We start from the raw sequence: 19,678 nt of genomic DNA on the forward strand, positions 1-19,678 counted from the left end.
TGATTGAGACATGGGCTTAGAGGGGTGTGAGAAATTGTGCAAACACAGTGACTAAGACCTTAAAGGGGAACTGCACCAAAATTCTGTCATTTTATTTGATCGTCTTCTTCAGTACAGTACACAGTAGAGTGCTGAATTTCATTTCTTGCCCTAAAGAAATGATCCTATAGAAATGTGGTTAATCCTCACCCCCAACACTGATATGACATAAAATGACAATTCTGTATAAAAAAAAAAAAAAAACAGGACTGCACACAGGTAACAAAAAGTCCAGAAAATTATTTGTAGACCACATACGTTTCCCTTAAAGACTTACAAGTCAAATGGGGAATAGAAATTTATCCTGATGATATCAGAGGGAGAAACTCTTCATTAAGAAGTATGAATTGTGTGTTCATAGAGTATATAGAAAACTCTTAGTGGTTCGCAAGACAGCAGTCTGATGGAGAACAATTAAAAAATGCTGACTGAACTGTCATTTGGGGCAGAAAGCACTCATGATGTAAGATAAAAGGTAAGTCTGACCATGAAACAGAAGCCAATCTATAATTACACACAATATAAGCAACACAGCACATTGCTGACATGACTTCAAAGCATGTGCCAGTGCATCTGTTCCAAAAGCCGACCTGCTTTCTCACACATATAAGCGCTCATTTAGGTAACACGATAACAGAGATACACACCATTAACAAACCATAAACAAAACGACACAGTGGAAGAGGCAGTAACAGTAAGCTACTCATACAAATTGTGAATCTGTGAATAGAAATTATAAAGTGAAAAGTGGACCACAGTCGCAACACGGACGATGCATTGTTAGGGGCATGAAGGTCATAGGTTCATATCCCAAACAGTTTGCAAATTCCCCCCCCCCCATATCTAAAATGGCAGCAAGATACAAACACTTTAGTATTGTTTAAGGTGGAAAGAGGAAACAGAAAACGGTAGTTTGAGAACCTTGGATACAAATGCACATATGTGACCCATCATCACGAAATGAGTCTTAAGTCGCACTGGTAGAAATACACCCATTTCGTGGCGATGGGTCACATATATGACAATATGGCCTGATGCTGAAAGAAATCGATATGGCAGGCATTTTCTATGCAAGTGGAGTACCACCAATTAAAATGAACACTGCCTTTGCAATACATCTAGAAAATACAGCTATGGCAAAACTTTCAGAGAAAGAAGCTAAGCCAAAATAAATGTTATAGAAATAATGTAATTCAGCCACACAATATTTATGTAAATTTAAAGAGTCCTTTAGAGAATTGATTCCACATACATTAAGCTTAAAAATGGTTTTAAGATATCTTTATAATATGGCCATAAACAGACCTGGAATGATTTTATCTATCGTATCGTAATCAAAATATCTGTTTAGATTTAAATTAAAATCCGTTTAGATATCTTGAAATTATTTTTAAAAGTTTAAGAGATGTACTTAGATTATCTACAAATAGCAACATTAAAATATTTACCTCCAAAATACTTATCTCCAAAAAAAAAAAAATTTGAGTTGCCATACTGTTGGTAACAAACGGAACACTAATTACAATGTTAAAATGAAATGTTAACATCAACAAGTATGGCCTGAATGGACAGACAGACACAGACAGACAGACAAATTGGCAGCACACCACCCAAGCAGGTGTAGCACTGTGGTGACGTTAGGGGCCCTGTGAGAACTGACTCTGCACATGTTCTACTGGGAGGCTGTTCTGAGCCTCCCTGCCTTCCTCCTGAGAAACAGGCACCTTTGCATCTGAAAACCCAGAAGGTAAAAAAGATGTTTAAACAACAAAAAGTCATGTCTACACATTTCTAATCTTCTACCATCATCCACCTTCCCCTCACCTTCTTCTGCATTCTTCACCTCTTCATGAAACTCCAGGTCATCTTTTGGACCAGCAGGTGGCTGCCCCACTACTGCCTGAGGGTCCTTTTGCTTCTGAGATAGCTCCAATAGTGCCTGACCAAAATGCACAGAAACACTAATATAAAAGGACTGTGCTTCTTAGCACACTGCTAATAATACTCCTATGACCCTTCTCACCTGCTGATACTCTTTCTTCTGTGCCTCTAAGGCCTTGCCCCTCTCTCTGAGCAGCTCCTCCTCGTGCTGTAGCGATGCCGCCCGTCTGCCTAGCTCAATCTCCTTATCCCGGAGCTCCACCTCAAACTGCTGGAGCTCTGCTTCAGAGTATACCGGTTTCCTGTCATCTAGGGTCTTCAACAGGAAATGACACATAAATCCACATGTGACTATAAGGAAGTACCAATACTCAAAACAGTTCAGCAAATTAATTCACAAAACACAAAAATGTATGTGCTCTGGACCCCCCAAACCCTGCCCCCACAGAAGCTTCTATGGACTTCCGTCTGCTCTCACCTCCCATTCCTGAGAGTTATTAAACTCTTTCTTATCTGTGGATTTAAGGAACTCTTCCAGGCTGATCAGTCTGTCATGATTGGTGTCCACCTACAGAGATAATAAAAAACTAGAATATTAATTGTAATGTCAAATTATTATCGTTCATGAACTGGCAGAGTATGCCTGAATTGTTGTGGTTGGGCAAATTCAGCCACCAGGACATGGAGAATGTGTTCAGTGGGTTAAGGTGCTGGTAGCGCTGCAGACAATAATCTTTGATTGTAATGTACTGGCTAGAACTAAATACAAGTTTACAAGGTAAGAAGTTCTGATAAAAGGATAGTATTTTCCCTATTTAAAATCCGCCTGCGTATGAGTTCTCTTATGATACACTGAAGGGCTGGATGATATTTTGGCAAACTATCAGTGGGCAGTGGTGGCTTGATGGTTAGGGATGCACACTGGCAATTGAGAGGTTGCAGGTTTGAATCCCTGACCAGCAAGGCACCACTGAGTTACCCTGAGCAAGGTACCGCCCCCAAGCAGTGCTCCCCGGGTGCTGAATTAGCAGCCCCCTGCTATGTCACGTATGGGTTACATGCAGAGAACACATTTCATTGTTGCTCACTCTGTGGTGCGTCAACAATGACAACTAATCACAAAAAAAATACATCTAATTATGAACATTCATACTGTCATCAATTTGAGTATCGTGATATAGCCTAAATGCCTGTTTTTATGCCATTTCGATGTTATGAGCATCCCTTATTTATCACCAATGAGTTTACCAAGGGGGGGGGGATTCCCCCACCCCAAGTACCTGGCCCTCTAAACATCTCTGTATGGAATTGAGAAAGCTGTCATAATAAATAGATAAATAATAGTCCAAAGAGAAACAAAGTGTAACTGATGCATGTGTAACAGCACAGGAGTTTACGGATCATAGTTAGAGGAAGGGCTGCAGAGCAACTGACATTCTTCATGACGTGTTCCCTCATTCTCAGCCTCTCTTCCTCCATCTCCATCATATCGTCCTCTTCGTTCCGTGGGTCATACACCTTCTCCAGCTGAAAGAGAAGCACAGTGTATATCGTCTGCACTGCAGAGAGAGAGAGAGAGAGAGAGAGAGAGAGAGAGAGAGAGAGAGGAGGAAACTGGTCCCCATAAGGGAAAAAAAAAAAAAACGGATATTTATCACGTTATGGGGACATTGTGTCCTCATAAGGATAAGTATACCCGCTCACAAACACACACACACACGCGCGCGCGCACACACACACACACACGCGCGCGCACACGGTGCGATGGAGATAAGCACAGTACCTCTCTGGTAAACAGAGCTTCAAGCTCCTGTTCGTCCAGAACCCCATCCTCATTGGTATCTTAGTAGGGAAAGAGTATTGTTTTACATCCTGTATTACTGATAGAAAATGCACACTACTGCCATAATGTGTACCATTTGAAATAACGGCATTATTTTTCAATGCCTCAAGGGGGAGACAATGTGCTTAAAGGAAGGATCAGCTTTGCAAGCATCATAGACGCAAGAACAAAGTTTTTCCTATTACAAATCAGAAATCTCATACCATTTGTTGAACATAAAATGAAGAAAAAAAAGGCAGCAGTATCAGACCTAACCTATTTGTATCTGATATATCTTTGTATAGAAAACAAAGTAGAACCAAAAACTGAGCACTAATGGCAATACATTTAAGAGATTAACTGACCATGTAGTTTGAAGAAAGTTTTGGGGTTGAACTCCTGAGGGTCGAGGCCATCCGTTTCCTCCCACACTTCCCGGAACTGTTTCGCACTGCCCTAAGACGGAGAGGAACCGGGAGCTAAGTCAGTGAGGTGCACACAAGATCCAACGGCTTTTAAAAAGCATGTCTCCTCTTGACCCATACGCATGGGTTAATCAAAGACAGGTGGGGCATTATACGTTTTTAAATGCACAGCTGTGGAAATCAGGAACTGCCTGACATGCAGCGGAGTGCATTTAAAAATATATAATGCATTAACCCTTTCACACTGCGGTCACTACATATTTGGCTTATACGTTTGTGGCTAAAGACATTATTTGCATGTTTGTGAGCTAAAAGCCCATTTCTTAATGCAACTACTTTCTTCTACCTCCCATCAACCTCCACCCTGCCTACATCCATCCATCCATCCATGCATGCATGCATGCATGCTATCCATTCCCGTCTCACCGGCGAGTTGACTTTGGGATGCTGTCTGTGTTTCTCCTTCAGCTCCTCCAGCCTCTTCTCCTCCTCCTCCCGCTTCTCCTGGTCGAGCCCCTTCAGGTACTCCCGTCGCTCGTGCTCCTTCAGCATCTCGTAGCGCTTGAACTCCTCATGCCGCTCCTTGTCGTAGCTCTCCAGGTCCTTGGTCGCCTGCCAAGCAGTGAGAACTGAATGAGCAGCTGTGTATATGCATGCAACAACATCCAGTTTTACAACACTATACTGACACCTTAACATCTCAACCTACTGTACAAGGCATCTTTTGATTCTGGCTGTCCAGCATCATGTCTCTAATATTCCCTCCTTTCTCATTCTTCCTTTTCTTTTTCAGTCTTCTTCCCAGCCATAATACGTCAGAACACATAGCTCCATACACTGATTATGTTACTTGCTTGTATACTCCTATTAACTTACAAATGTTTTCCCATTAATTTACTTGTACTTGCTTAATACTCTCTGCACTGTGTGTATTGTCTTTGCACTATGTCTTCATTTTTTGTTTTCCCCCAAATTTTCCCCCACAGGCCCTTATACCGTGGAGATGAGAAGCTCCAAGTCCTTGGCCTCAAAGGTGTGCTGGTTTTGGGGATCCAGATGTTCAAACTGCTTCAGCAGAGATGCATGGTCTACCTGTATATCTGCAGTCAAAGACCAGAGTCACACTTTGTTTGTGTTTCTCAATATGCACCCCTGACCGTACTTGTGTTCATGTGTACCTGTTTTACATCATATTCATCAAATCCCCAAATGTCGCTCTTGACCCGCCCCAAATATCAAGGATACATCGTTAGTACCCTCATCAAATGAGATCAATCCCATGATTGATCTTGGGAGGCAACTTAGCAAAATCAGTCTTGCCAAGGCTACAAGCACGATTTTTGCTTTCTTGGTATTGAGAAACATCCACTCTTTACTGCCTCTCAATCGTGCTGCCGCATGCATGGCCTGCATAGATGGGTGAACCGATACAGACAGACAGACCCAGACTCACACATACACATATGCCTCATCCTCTCACCATGTGCATTTGAGCTGTCCAGCTTGGCCTTAAGCAGCATCCTGAGCCTTGACACTTCCTGCCTCTTCAGTTCATCCAGACGTGTCCGTACATGGTGCCCCACCAAGTCCAGCTCCTTACTTAAGCGTCCGCTCTAGAAAGCCACACAGAAAGTTTGGGTTACCATTGGTTACAGTAAGTTATGTTCATGACTTGTGTAGATGCAAAAAAAAAACAAGTAAACAAAGCAAGCTAAAACGAAAGCAGGGAAAAAAACGACCATGGAAACAAGCAAGGAAAAACACAATCAAACAATCAAAACAAAACTGAAATGAATAATAATGTGCAAGTTCAAGACTCACTTTGATGTCCTCTGTGTTAGCAGTCTGTAGCTTTTCCCTGAAATGTGGGTCTGTCTCCAATACTTCAATCACTTCTCTAAGATATCTATCATAGTACAGTCCTGTGTCCTAAGAAAAGCATTGAAATTAGATAAACAGTAGGAGAATGACAGTATGTGATGAATTAGAACCCTAGGTGTTGCTCAATACCAGGAACGTCAAGATCGTACTTGCGGTCTTGTCAAGACCAGTTTGCTAACTTGCCTCCCAAGAACAAACTTGGGGCGCAATGAATCATGGGACTAGTCTTGTTCAACAAGGTTGCAACCCACGTATCCTTGATATCTGGGTGGTGGGGGGGGGAGAGGGCATGAACAACATTCAGGGATTTTTACCATCCTCTGTACTTCTGTTCTTAGTTTTGCGACTGGTCTTCAGCAATGGAAGATGATGTTAAACGGGTACACAAGAACGCAAGTACGATCAAGTACACATATTGAGAAAGACCCCATCTACTGTAACCAGTGCTGTCTGTTAATGACATGAAGTACCATATTGTCATCTTGCTTGTCTTCTTGAGGGGGCTCAGTTCCTGGAGGCTTTTTGTTATGGTCAATGGGCACTGACCACGTTCCCACTGACATGGACAGGAGCAACAGCCAGTAGGGAATCACAGCCATTCTGCTTACAAAGAGTGAGGGCATTAGTGTCATCTGGGCACAGGAAACAACCACACGGTGCTGGCATTTTAGGTCATGGTACCCTTCAGAGAAGTGTCAAGAACCATTTGGACATGTAATGTTTGGAGTTGGGTCAGTTGAACTTAGGATGACTGTGGAAAACAATAAAAAGTAATTTACCATCATACAACAGTTTTTTTATATTAAATTACATTGTATGTTATTTAAAGTAATTAACTACATTTACTTATTAAATAATCAATCTGGACGTGTATATCACCTAATTGATTATTATTATTATTAGTAGTAGTAGTATTATATGCAACTGAAGACATAACTCATAGCAATCACAATTTTGACTTAAGTTCAACCTAACAGATTACTAATTTAATGGATGCATATGGTACTTTCACCCCAAGTTGTAAAGACCAAACTCTTGATGACTCATATTTGTCACACCTTTCTCGTCTAAGTATAACCTAAAACGACATGAATACATTAAGACAAATTCATAATATGAAACATATAAGCATCTAGTCTGTTCGTAACTTAATATCGAAACATTGAGAAAAGAAAACTCAATTCAGCTAAGGCAAGCAAAATATTACAGCACAGCAAGGCAAAGAAGTAGGACATTCGAAGCACATTACTGACTTCACACAAGGGACACAGAAATGTACCTGAAAAAGCAAAGAGAAAAAAGCTGACGCAAAAAATTAGGCTATGAAGAAGATACACTAACATGTGACGTAAACAGCTGAATGGCCGAGAAACAAAACGATAACACAAACAGAGGTTGAGGTGCCATACTGGACAACACGGGATTCCAAATCATCTGCCAGAAGCAAAGAACTTTGATAATCTAAAAGTCCCGTATATTTAATTACTTGTATCTGCCTCCGTCAGCTCTCCGCGTAGCCATAACTTAGTCTCTTGTTTATTAGCCTACTCATCAGTATTGCTAGCCGTCCTGACCCCAGTAATACTCCACTTACATGCATCCGCTCGTCCCTGTCACCCACCGACTGCCGTCTTGCCTACACGTCTCCTTTTCGGTCAACGTCAATCGTCGTTATCCGTACGTTCCCAGCACGCACGGATCCATGGGAAAATTGACGGCATCAACCAGCGACGTGGTAATTGTAGTTTTTTTTAGTGCCGATTGTAAACGGGTGTAGAGTGTCCTCCTAATTATCAGTGTGGATTATGTGAATATGCTTGGGGGCTGCCTGTGAATAGTAATGCAGTACTTATATAGTACTGTATGTTAGTCAGCCACTTTCAAAATTCACGTTACAAAAAAAGCCTAATGTTGTGTTTTAATTTTGTCAAATATTAAACAGTTGATTTTCAGGATTGTGAAATACCGAAGAGCAAGAGTTCCCTTAATTTGGCTAGATTATGAAAATTGTAGCAAATAAGGTGCGTTATGCTAAAACGTTTTAAAACAGTTTATTTTATAATTTTAAAAAATATATCTATATAAATATTTAAAAAATAAAACGGTACAAAATAAAGATAATGAACCACATTTTTGACATAGAAATACAGTGCTGATATAAATATTTTCAACAAATTAATAAATAAATATCGCAATAAATAAATAATCAGACAATAAACAAATAGACAAATGAATAACAAACAATAAATAAATAGACGAATAAATAATTGAAATAAATAACTAAATAAATTAATAAATAAAACATCAAGTAAAATACACAATAGTTACGATATTAATCCAATCAAGTCACAACAAATGTAAAACACCAAAAAAGCAGCAAAAATGAAAATTAAAATCGTCTACTACCATGACAAAATGGACCACAAGATGGAAAATTGGGGACCTATTGGTAAATTCTCTAAACATCTAATCCGACTGAGTGGTAAAATTACGCAGCACATTTCACAATTGCCTAAAAATCAACGTCCCTTAAGTCCGTTGGTGTGCTGGCTCTGCACTCCTCCGTTTCTTCATTACTGACATCAGCATTCAGATCCCTCTCCTTCAGTCCCATCCTCTGACTCCTCCTGAGCATGTTTTCTATTATCTCAGAAAAGTGCCGCACCGCTGTCTGGCATCACGAAAACAAGACACTGGTATTATCGTACATGGTTAAACTTTTAAGTTTTAAGTGTTCACGTGCGTGAAGAGCACTATACTCCAACTGAAACTGAGATCGATAACATGATTTCCTCCATAATATTTGTATTTTTATATGTATGCAAACTGACATTTTACATTTTCATTACGGCGTATGATTAAATGTAAAAAATGTCTCTTTTCCTGGTTGCGCAATTTAAAGTAGCCTACTCACCGCATCTGTTTTACAAAGTCCTGCCAGTGTGCTGGTCATCCTGTCAAGCTGAACTCGCTGGACCCCCAGCTCCCTAAGGGCACAATTCAAAGCCGCGGCTGCAATCACGGAGGGGCGTGTTCCCAAAAACTGGGAGTCGCATATGCACAAGGCGGCCAGGGTGCTGCACCGAGCGCGGAGAACTGAGCGCAACCTTGCGGTGTCTCTGCCGAGGGTCCCAGTCCTGTCCCTCAATGCAGACAAGAAGTGTGGAAGGAAGTCTTGGGGGGTCACGGCAGTAATGTCCCAATGGAGAGATGCTAGGACGATAATCTCCATGTCCTAATTGAAAGAGGCATGTAAGAAGGAACCGACAGGGTAAATTCAACATCCATTTAATTCAATGAATCAACTATCCATCCATTCTTCCATTTTCCAAACCGCTTATCCTACTGGGTCGCGGGGGGTCTGGAGCCCTCTCTGGTGCCGGAAGAAATGGGCACAAAGCAGGGAACAACCCAGGATGGGGGGCCAGCCCATCACAGGGAACACTCACACACCATTCACTCACACATGCAATTTAGTAACTCCAATTAGCCTCAGCATGTCTTTGGACTGTGGGGGGAAACTGGAGTAACCAGAGAAAACCCCACGACGACACGGGGAGAACATGCAAACTCCACACACATGTGACCCAGGCGGAGACTCGAACCCGGGTCCCAGAGGTGTGAGGCAACAGTGCTAACATGGCACCATGCCGCCCCCATGAATCAACTAATTCAACAATTTTCCAGAAACTTTTGATTTTGAGGAAATTTGGAATGTAAATTACAGCATATACCTTCGTGAGCCTCAGGGCCTTTTCAATGGCCCAGGTAACAAAAAAATATAATTGTATATATTTGTGTGCTTTTTTATGAGCTGCATTTTTTTACCATGAAAGCTACTACATAGATCAATGGAAAGCTAAAAAATGTATTTTTTTTCATGTTGTGGTCAAATTGAACTAATTTACTTATTGAAGGTCAAATTTCATCTCACAAACTGCATTTTACTGCTGTCACTTATGAAGGCTGTGGAGTAGTCCAATCTAATGTGTGTGTATGTGTGTGTACTAATTGTATGTAAATCAATGACCCATTGCATGATCCCCTACATGAATTAAATGCACCCCAAAGGTGTTTTAAGTTGGCATGGGGGGAGGGGGGAAAATGTTTTCATTTAATTGGGAAGAAAGTACTCATTACCTGCTTTTAAAAACTCTTCAAATGGCTGTAGGAGTTATGGGACTCTGAAGTTATAAAATATCACTGAAACTACACAATTATCTCACTTTTTCTAATCAACTTCTTTCACAAAATAGCTGGAAGTGCAGCCTGAACTATATTAAGTGTTACACAGAGTTAGTTGGCTTGTAAAAAGCAGGTTCATGGCAATGGCAGAGGGGCTCAGAGATGACTCACCCGCAGGTGCTGTGGGAGAAAAGCGAAGCGAGCAGCCATGCACAGGGCCTCTGCGCTGACAGCCTCTTCATCCGCGAGTTTGGAAGCGAGCAGAACGCAGGCTGCAGTCAGGCAGAGCGGCGAGATGGGCAGGGAGAAGGACTGGGACAAATAGCGGTCTAACAGTGAGATGGCCAGGGGAAACACCGAATCCGCAGAGCCGTGCTCGCCGCACACCTGCAGCGTGGGGGGAGAAATACAATTAAAAATGTCGAGTGCCTAAGTGCACACAAATATCAGCACGTTTTATTCTACATAGTAATGAAAAGACAAACTCGTCAGAAAGCGCCCTCTGCCGTTTCCACTTGGAGCTTATCTATAATGCACATATTCAGATAGATAGATAGGGAAACCAGAGAACCTGGAGGAAACCCCACGACGACACAGGGAGAACATGCAGACTCCACACACAGAGTCATGGAGGAGACTTTAATCCTGGTCCCAGAGGTGTGAGGCAACAGTGTTGACCTCTTTACCACTGTGCTGCCCCTTCAAGACACTTCAAGAGTGATAATTATACAAAAAAAATGTAGTCAGATGTACTCAAGATACTTATATTAATGGCAGTGGTGCACAGTCAATATGAAGCAGCACCTGTAGAACTTATCAAATCCAAACATACGCACAGTACCTGCAGTGTCCAGTTGGTCAGGGCCTCCCTGGTGTGCGAATCTTCTTCAATGAGAGACACGTAAAGTGGCGAGGGCATATACTTGTTCTCGGACATTAGCAGCCCTTCGATGACAGTGAGGTCCCATGAGCCTCTGCGGCAAGGCTCAGGGAGTCTCATACAGGCACCCTCACCCGACCGTGACGCAGACATCGAGGAGCCAAGCAGAAAGAGGACAGAGCCCTTCAGCAGTGGAGGCAGTAGTAGGTTCTGATGCAGTGTGGCTGCCCTTCTGTCTGCCTCTGTGTGTCTGTCTGTATCTCGTCTCCTATCTGTTTCCCTCTGTCTGTGTCACTGTGTGCCTCTCCTTAAGCCTCCATCTCTTGCCTCTTCAATATATACCCCCTATAAACTGTAAAATGGGAGGGGCCTGTAGAGGCACTTTGTTTTGTGGACAAGAAAGAGGGAATTGTTATTAGGAAAAAACAAAACAAAACTATTCAACAGAAGCATCAGCAGGTGGATTGGAAGACAGCAAAAGGGGAGGGAATGTTCAGGAGATGAGGCAGGGAAAACAGATTGCCACCCTAACCAAAAAAAGGAAGAGTAGAATGACAAAAAGGTCATCTCCAAATAGTGACAATGGGAATGAATAACAATGCAGCCAGGCTTTATGGCAGCATGAGTTTTTAGTTAATGTTTCATTCTATTCTGTGCCATTTTAACACTTTACTCTAATGTACAGTCTTGCGGTTCTAAACCAGCATGCAGAACATGCAGGTACCTATGGCACAGTTTGATCCTCAGACATATGGTACTGTACTAAAAGCTGCCCATTCCCTAGCTGATAATGATGCATGTGCTCTGGGTCCCTCTGAGGAATCTCATTGTCAAAGCAATCTGTGGTGGGCTGCCTGTTCCCCCTCAGCTGCAATCTGTTTATCCGTTCAGGGTTGAGTGCTCACAATCAAGAGGGCAGGGCGGAGCATACGAAAGCAACGGTGATGCCAGGCAGGTCAATGAGCCATGCTGTCTCCCCTCATACAGAGCCGTGAGACACCGGCTCCTGGCCTTATGTTCCATTGTATGCGCAGACACAGCAGCAGTCCTCTGGGGTTCCTTGTCGGTCATGGGAGGGTCAGGCTCATCAGGATCTCTCTCCTTTGGCAGCAGTAAAAGGTTTCACTTAGATGTTACTACAATGATCGTAATTTTTCTATGCACACAATTGCATATGTATGATTTATGATATTTTTATTAGGGCTATGAATTGGTTAAAATCTTTACTAATCGCACAGTTTTCTGTGATTAATTGCGATTAATCGCACCTAACATTAAAACTTTCAGTCATAAATCACTAAATTAATATACAACTAACACAAAGGAGAATATGTGGGTCATTCTCACAATCTCATTACTATATCATATCAATTTTCTGAATTTTAAAATGAGTTTGAAGACAGACTCAAATGATACCGCTGCATTGTTTAAACGGTCACTTTTCCCTCTAGGGAAGTTAATCAGTTTTGTTATATTGCCATTTATTTCTGTAATAAACAAAAATAATTAATCAAAAGCCGGTGCAAGATTTATGGAGGATAGCAAAAACAATAATACTATATCAATAATTGGCTAAACATTTTGACATACAATGTACTAATCATTTATTCCATGCAACAAAGTTGAAAGATTTAAAAACATGTAATATAGTTTTGTTTTCTTTTATATTTGGCTACATATTTGTCAAAAATGGTTTAAAATGATCAAATCAGAGATATAAATAATATAATATTAATATACCCAAAAGGTAATGTCAATTATTCTGCAAAAAAACAAAAAAACAAATTGATTTTCATTGAAACAGGTTTTTTTGGAAAATTCTCCAATTTATACAATGACCCATATTTTAATAGATTTAATCATTTAATTTAAACTTGTGAAGTACAGATTATTCATTTCCAGCAAGAATACCACTTGCAAGAAACTACAAACTGAATTTCAATGCCTTCAAAAGGCATTGAAACGGCATACTGTATGTACATATAATTGCAGGTACTCAACAGTCAGATCAACACATTATTTAATTCTGACTGCGTGATCAATCTAAAATATAAAACCTATTTGACAAATAGCTCTAAAAACCCAAGCATGACAAATACTAAAAGAACCCTTAATAACATGAAAGATCTTCAGATTTTTTGTCATGATCTGTCCTTCTTTCATTCCATTTGCTGGCCATCTTGTTTGGTCCCTTACTACCTTCACCTGATTCTAGTTATACATTATTTCTAGTTTTTGGCCTACTGTAATGACCTACACCTGTCCCTCATCTGGTCCTTTGGATTTGTATATATATGAACCTGTTTGTGCCTTGTTCCTTAGTCTTGTCATTGTAGTTATTAGTGCACTTTAGTAGTTGTTTCAGTTTGGATCCCTACTGTGCTCTCTATATTTTGGTTTACCCTGGTCCCTCCTGGTTGTTCCTTTCTACCTTCCGTTGGACCCCCTTGTGGTTATTTTGCTTCTGTTTTGGTTCTACAATAAGCCCTGCAAGGCTGTGTAGATTGTTTCTCATTTTTGTCATGACGATTTTAAGGTATAAGTTTTCAATAAAATAAATCAAATCCTATCCAGTGGCATAACCTAAACTCTCGTGATGTTTACAACCAAGAAGGAATATTATAGGCCTCTATTAACATTTTTGCTCATACTATTCTCCCATTTGGGTATCAAAATGATGCAAGCATTAATGAGATCAAAGCTAAAAAAAATTAACGCTTTGTGTCGAAGCGATGAATTTCCTGCGTCTATCTTCCAGGCATTTAGCCAGTACACAGCTGTTGGGATCCTGAACCCTGTCCCTGGCAGCACAAGGCAGGGGAACACCCTGGATGGGATGCCAGTTTGGTGAATTAGAGGCTTTCAGCTGCCTATATTGTGTGTTAGCCCTAAAATGGACCTAGATTTAAGTTACACTTTTAAGTGTCATTTCATAAAATGTTTCCCATTCTCCGTTGGGTCCACCTCAGTTTCATTCATTTCACTGTCACTCATTTCACCGAACAATGTGACTACCACAAAAAGAGGTTAAACAATTTCACAATTTTTGCCCAATATTTGACCAAAAAGGAAGAATTGTGTGAATTACGAAATCCTTCAACAGCTCAGTGAAACAGGACAGCTGAGATCAGACACAGAGAGAGCCAGAGATGGTATAAGATTAAATGTGTCAGGGGGCTCCTGTCTCCAGTCCCAGACCGGTACTTTATTAAAAATGGGACTGCTTTTGTAAAATAATAACTGATAAATAACACTTTATACCCATAAATTCATCAAAAGCCGGGTGCAAGAATTATGGAGGACAGCAAAAACAATAATACTGTATCAATAATTGGCTAAACATTTTATCATACAATGTACTAATCATTCATTCCATGCAACAAAGTTGAAAGATTTAAAAACATTTAATTCCCATGTTCAGATAGGGAATGCCTATAGAATAGCACTTCTTATGAAAAGCATTGCAAAGACAGATATATTACAGTAAATCATTTGCTTTATACAAGAAGATAAAGCAGAGTAACATATTGCAAGCTGTTTAAGTAGTGTGTTAAATTCATACTTCCCATCTGCACACAGGCATGCACTAAAAGAGGAGAAGACAAGGAGGAGGACCCTGGACAGAATGAGAGGCAGGCCTATCCCTCCGATTTCACGGGTCATTTGTCCGGATGGACGGGTTGCTGGTGTTCCTTTTGTCAAACAGAAATTTAAACATGAGACACTATTTGAACAGACACTTGAGGAGTCAGAGAAGTGGGACAAAGGGCACGCCAAGGGCAGGCTGCACTGTCAAGAGGCACGAGAAATTCTCAGTTACTGGTTGACTATACAGAAGTACTCTGCATAATGTAAATCTGACAAGGAGTATTACAATAATCGATGCCCTATCTGGTGCTTACTTGCTTTGTATACATTTTGTATCTGTCTTCAGTAGAAACTGTTGGTCGATAGAACTTACATTAGAAATTACAAACCATTAAAATGTTACCTACTAAATATATACCCAGTCAAAACTGTAATATCCCTAACTGCCTTTGGCAGAATTGCACGGTATCCTTATTGTGAGGAAGACTGGTGCTTAATGCTTAAGACCATCATTTCCCTGTGGCGTTTTAAACCGACTTTGATCTGATTTCTATATGAAATAACAAATATAACAATATTTTAAGAGATTTCCCACAGGATAGTAAGATCAGTATGATACATGTACAGCAAAGGGTATCTTGTAGTTCAGTTTTCCTGTTGGGCAATAATTATGGCATAACAAAGATAGTGAACATGACAGAAATCTGATGATTGGACAATTTAAAGAGATCTTTTTAACATGAGGTTGCTAGTTGCTGTCCAACCACTGTCAAGACATGACTGGTGATGAGAACATAGTGGATCATACATTTTAGTCGCATTTAGTCACAAAGAGTGTTTCTTTTCTTGAGGAGGTGGATTCCAACTAAGGTTATCCTTTCACACCAGTCTTTCCAGTGACAGCCACAGTTAATACTTGTACTACATCATTAACAGTATATATGCAGTACATACAAGGGTCAAACTATTTTTCTGCACAGGGCCGTAGCCAGGATTTTTAAAATACTGAGGTCAAAATTGTTAGCCCATCCTACAGTAGGTGTGCACCATAGCGGATTGTTGATACTGGAGTTACAGAATAAATACAGAGGACTTGATAGGAATGGGCCTGCCTCTGCCTTAAAAAAAAAGTTAATTAAAGATCCTGTAACAAAATGCATTCATAAAAAAATCTAAACACATTTTTTTTTAAGTTACATCATTAGCAAGTAATATTAAGTCAAAGTGTAATCAACTTAACATGGAAACTTGGCCATTGGAAAAATGTGAATAAAATTACACTACACTGTCAGTAGCAGCACAGTACCCTAACATGGTGCAGCTTAGCTATTTGTCATCATGAAAAATCTGGTGGACAGATTTAACTCTGCATTTTCATTAATCAATACTCATTGTCTGGCGGAGAAGTCATTGTCAGACCCGAAACCCCTGTATGCCAAAAAGCCAGTGACTGGTACATTATGTGTCACGTTAAAAGCACACTTGGCAAATCATATATGGTCTCATACATGCAAATAGCTCTCTTTTGTCCATCTTTAACTTTTGAATGAGCATCAGATAGGCTATCTGCTATCACCACATGAAATGTATTAATACTTAAAATTGATGTTCCCATTAATTTTAGTCTCTAATACTACAAAATTATGTTTAAAGCTATCTATATGGGCAGTAAGTGTATAATTGCTCAATAAAAATGCCATTTAACATTAGAAAATATGCTAATAAATAGTAGATATGAATGTCTTTTCCAAAAAGTTACTGATGGCTTGTTGGATGGTTAGATGAACACCACTTCAGTTCCCAAACCTCTCTTCAGGGGCACCTCAGCCGTTCCATGGATTCGTCAAAATTCACCACCACATCACTAACTTCATTCACTTAATTAATTATTCTTAAAGAATTGTTTAGCCAAGCAAAGTTTGTTAGTATTTAAGTTAAAAAAATATATAGAGGTATTCTGGATGGTAACAGCAAGTACTGTGGTGACTTCTAGAGAGGTTTTCAAACGGTAAGCTGACACGCTTTGGCAGACATAAAAATCATTGCGTTACACCAACATAAACATAATTTAAAAATAATTGTCTATGCCAGCCTATGGATTTGCACAATACTGTATGTGTAAGTTGGTTATAAGGCACTCAGACATCCTGGCATATTTCTTACTACGATGGTACCTTGGAACACAAACTTATTTAGTTCCAGAAGGCTGATCGAGTTGCGATTTGATCAAGGTCCAAGTCAAATTTCCCCAAAAGAAAGAATGTAAATGAATTTAATCCGTTCTTCACCCCCAAAAATGATTGTCAGTTCAAACTTCTCTACATACCAAACTAATGACACAGAAAAATAACAATCAATATAAAACTAATACACACATGAAAAAGCACATATACAAAAGCAATAAACATGAAATAAATGACAATCCCATACTCCGAATGGGAGACATTGGGTTATATATATTGTGGAATGGGAGACATTGGTTTATATATATTGTGGGTTATATAGACAACTGGCGGATGTTCTGGAGTAGGCCTGGGCTTTTGAAGAGGGATGATATTCAACCCTCGCGGGCTGGTACAGACCTCCTGTCTAAAAGCATAGCTCATAGTCTACAGGCAAACTGCTGACTAACTAGTGCCAAGTCCAGGCGGCAGGCAAACCGGCATAACCGACTGCTAGTCGCTTAGAGTCGTCACCTAGGGTTCATTTTATGGAGACTGTGTCTGTTCCCCGCGTCTTTAATCATGGAGGACTATTCCACCGTGGAGTGTGCCATAATAACTTAATTAAAATCACAATGAATCCGTTACTAGAAAACAGTTGTGATGCAATATTAAACTTAAACTTGAACTTCTGAATATAAGATCACTGATTTTAGTCTTGGTGCCCTATACCTTACTGAGACCTGGCTTAAACCAGATGAATTCATGGCACTAAATGAATCTGCTCCAGCGGAATACAGTTATGAGCATAACCCTCGACCAAATCGCAAAGGTGGTGGTGTTGCTGCAATTTTCAGTCCAACTTAGGAGTGTCTCTTTGTAGCTCTTCACCGCAAATCACCATTGTTATTGTATATAGACCGCTTGGGCCGTACAGTAATTTTCTTAAGGAGTTTGCTGATTTTTTAACAAACCTGGTGATCAGTACTGACCAAGCCGTTATTGTGGGTGATTTTAACATTCATATGGAGAAGGATAGTGATCCTTTAAAAATAGCATTTGCAGCTATTCTTGACTCTGTAGGTGTATGTCAGAATGTAGTCGGGCCTACTTATGTCTGTAACCATACCCTTGATTTGATTATTAGTCATGGCATCCTGGTGGAACATATGTCTATTATGCCACAGAGTCCTCTGCTCTCAGATCATTACTTGTTAACATTTGAAATCCAGTAGCCTCTCACCGACCACAGCTCCAAAGTACAGAATCAGACATTCCATTGCCTCACTAGCTACAACATTTATGAAACAACTTCCACAGTCCTTCCATCTGAAGCATCGTGTGTAAATGAACTTGAACAGGCAACTTCAAACATGGAAAAATCCCTTCGCAGCACTCTAGATCTTGTAGCTCCACTTAAGAGGATAAGGGATAGAGATAACAAACCTGCCCCCTGGTACTCTGATCATACACGTGAACTCAAACAGGCATCACGCAAGCTAAAGTGCAAATGGTACTCAACTAAACTAGAAGTTTTCAAATCTGCCTGGAAAAAGAGCCTCTCTAAATACAGACATGCACTAGGGACTGCTAGGTCTATGTATCTCTCCAGATTAACAGACGTTAACAAAACCAATCCTAAATTCCTATTTGAATCCGTGGCTATGATAACACAGAATTCTTCATTAAACTCGCAAGTCCTGAAAGCTCTTAAGAGTGATGACTTTATTACATTTTTTAATGGTAAAATAACTAAGATTAGACAGACCATCCAGTGCACGTCTTTACCTACTTATGGCTGCCAGCCTCCTTCTAGTCTTATGCCTATCAATAATCAGTCCTTTGAATCTTTCATTCACTCAAAACTTTTGAGCTTGATCTTCTCCTGTAAATCCTCTACTAGCCTCATAGGCCCAATTCCAGATTCTTCAAGGAAATTGCACAGCAGATTATCACCACCGAGGGCGACATGGTGGTGCAGTGGTTAGCGTTATTGCCTCACACCTCTGGGTCCCAGGTTAGAGTCTCCGGCTGGGTAACATGTGTGTGGAGTTTGCATGTTCTCCCCATGTCATGGTGGGGTTTCTTCCGGGTACTCCAGTTTCCCCCCACAATCCAAAGACATGCTGAGGCTAATTGGACTTGCTAAATTGCCTGTAGTAGTGCATGTGTGAGTGAATGGTGTGTGAGTGTTCCCTGCGATGGGCTGGCCCTCCATCCTGGGTTGTTCCCTGCCTCGTGCCCATTGCTTCCGGGATAGGCTCCAGACCCCCCCGTGACCCAGTAGGATAAGCGGATGGATGGATGGATGGATGGATTAGCACTGCCCTGTTAAATATGTTAAACTAATCTCTTAGGCTTGTATATGTTCCAAAACCTTTTAAAATGGCTGTTATTAGACCCGTCCTAAAGAAACCAAATCTTAAACATAGTGTTTTAGAAAACTATAGACCTATGTCAAATCTTCCTTTCATTTCAAAGACCATGGAAAAGGTTGTAGTTCGTCAGTTGTCTTCTTTCCTACAAAAAAATAATACCAATGAATTGTATCATTTTGGCTTTAGACAAACCATAGCACAGAAACTGCTCTAGTCAAAGTAATGAATGATTTACTTGTGACTTCTGACCGTGACTGTATATTTCTGTTGGTATTGCTAGATTTAACTGCAGCATTCGATATTGTGAACCATAATATCCTCTTGGACCGGTTAGAACGTGTAGTTGGCATTATGGGGACAGCACTTTCTTGGTTCCGCTCATATTTAAGTGATCACTGTCAGTATGCCCATGTGAACAATGAATCATCCAAGGCCAC

At 40.5% G+C, this 19,678-nt stretch overlaps 2 protein-coding genes across 3 annotated transcripts; both read right to left on the reverse strand.

Annotated features, from left to right (window-relative positions):
• Window positions 1-71: 71 nt before the first annotated feature.
• LOC125742074 (nucleobindin-2-like) lies at window positions 72-7,759 on the reverse strand. Its single transcript, XM_049013728.1, has 13 exons — window positions 7,643-7,759; window positions 6,519-6,648; window positions 5,989-6,096; window positions 5,648-5,780; window positions 5,164-5,267; window positions 4,594-4,779; window positions 4,108-4,198; window positions 3,704-3,762; window positions 3,355-3,447; window positions 2,399-2,488; window positions 2,063-2,236; window positions 1,864-1,978; window positions 72-1,771 (listed from the first exon to the last, which is right to left on the reverse strand). Exons 2-13 carry the CDS (start codon window positions 6,645-6,647, stop codon window positions 1,677-1,679), a joined length of 1,377 nt encoding a protein of 458 aa, XP_048869685.1. The 5' UTR covers window position 6,648; window positions 7,643-7,759; the 3' UTR covers window positions 72-1,676.
• A 603-nt stretch (window positions 7,760-8,362) lies between these two features.
• On the reverse strand, window positions 8,363-11,614 carry LOC125742078 (G1/S-specific cyclin-D2-like). 2 transcript variants are annotated; one of them, XM_049013734.1, is made up of 5 exons: window positions 11,075-11,614; window positions 10,405-10,620; window positions 9,156-9,283; window positions 8,963-9,035; window positions 8,363-8,719 (listed from the first exon to the last, which is right to left on the reverse strand). In XM_049013734.1, exons 1-5 carry the CDS (start codon window positions 11,264-11,266, stop codon window positions 8,561-8,563), a joined length of 768 nt encoding a protein of 255 aa, XP_048869691.1. In that variant the 5' UTR covers window positions 11,267-11,614; the 3' UTR covers window positions 8,363-8,560. The 2 variants fall into 2 exon arrangements, with proteins under 2 accessions (XP_048869691.1, XP_048869690.1); XM_049013733.1 differs by having other exon boundaries at window positions 8,963-9,283.
• Window positions 11,615-19,678: the final 8,064 nt, after the last annotated feature.

The sequence above is a fragment of the Brienomyrus brachyistius genome, chromosome 5 (genome assembly GCF_023856365.1).
Source record: "Brienomyrus brachyistius isolate T26 chromosome 5, BBRACH_0.4, whole genome shotgun sequence".
NCBI classification, from domain to species: domain Eukaryota; kingdom Metazoa; phylum Chordata; class Actinopteri; order Osteoglossiformes; family Mormyridae; genus Brienomyrus; species Brienomyrus brachyistius.

Excerpts from the sequence above, each read along its gene's own strand:
- LOC125742074 (XM_049013728.1), bottom strand. The coding sequence starts at position 6,647 with ATGGCTGTGATTCCCTACTGGCTGTTGCTCCTGTCCATGTCAGTGGGA. Across the intron at positions 5,268-5,647 it reads GGACAGCTCAAATGCACATG|ATATACAGGTAGACCATGCA; the intron begins GTGAGAGGATGA and ends CTTTGACTGCAG. Across the intron at positions 3,448-3,703 it reads AAGCTCTGTTTACCAGAGAG|CTGGAGAAGGTGTATGACCC; the intron begins GTACTGTGCTTA and ends CTTCTCTTTCAG.
- LOC125742078 (XM_049013733.1), bottom strand. The coding sequence starts at position 11,266 with ATGTCTGCGTCACGGTCGGGTGAGGGTGCCTGTATGAGACTCCCTGAG. Across the intron at positions 10,621-11,074 it reads TGACCAACTGGACACTGCAG|GTGTGCGGCGAGCACGGCTC; the intron begins GTACTGTGCGTA and ends CCCACGCTGCAG. Across the intron at positions 9,284-10,404 it reads TTCTCCCACAGCACCTGCGG|GACATGGAGATTATCGTCCT; the intron begins GTGAGTCATCTC and ends TCTTTCAATTAG.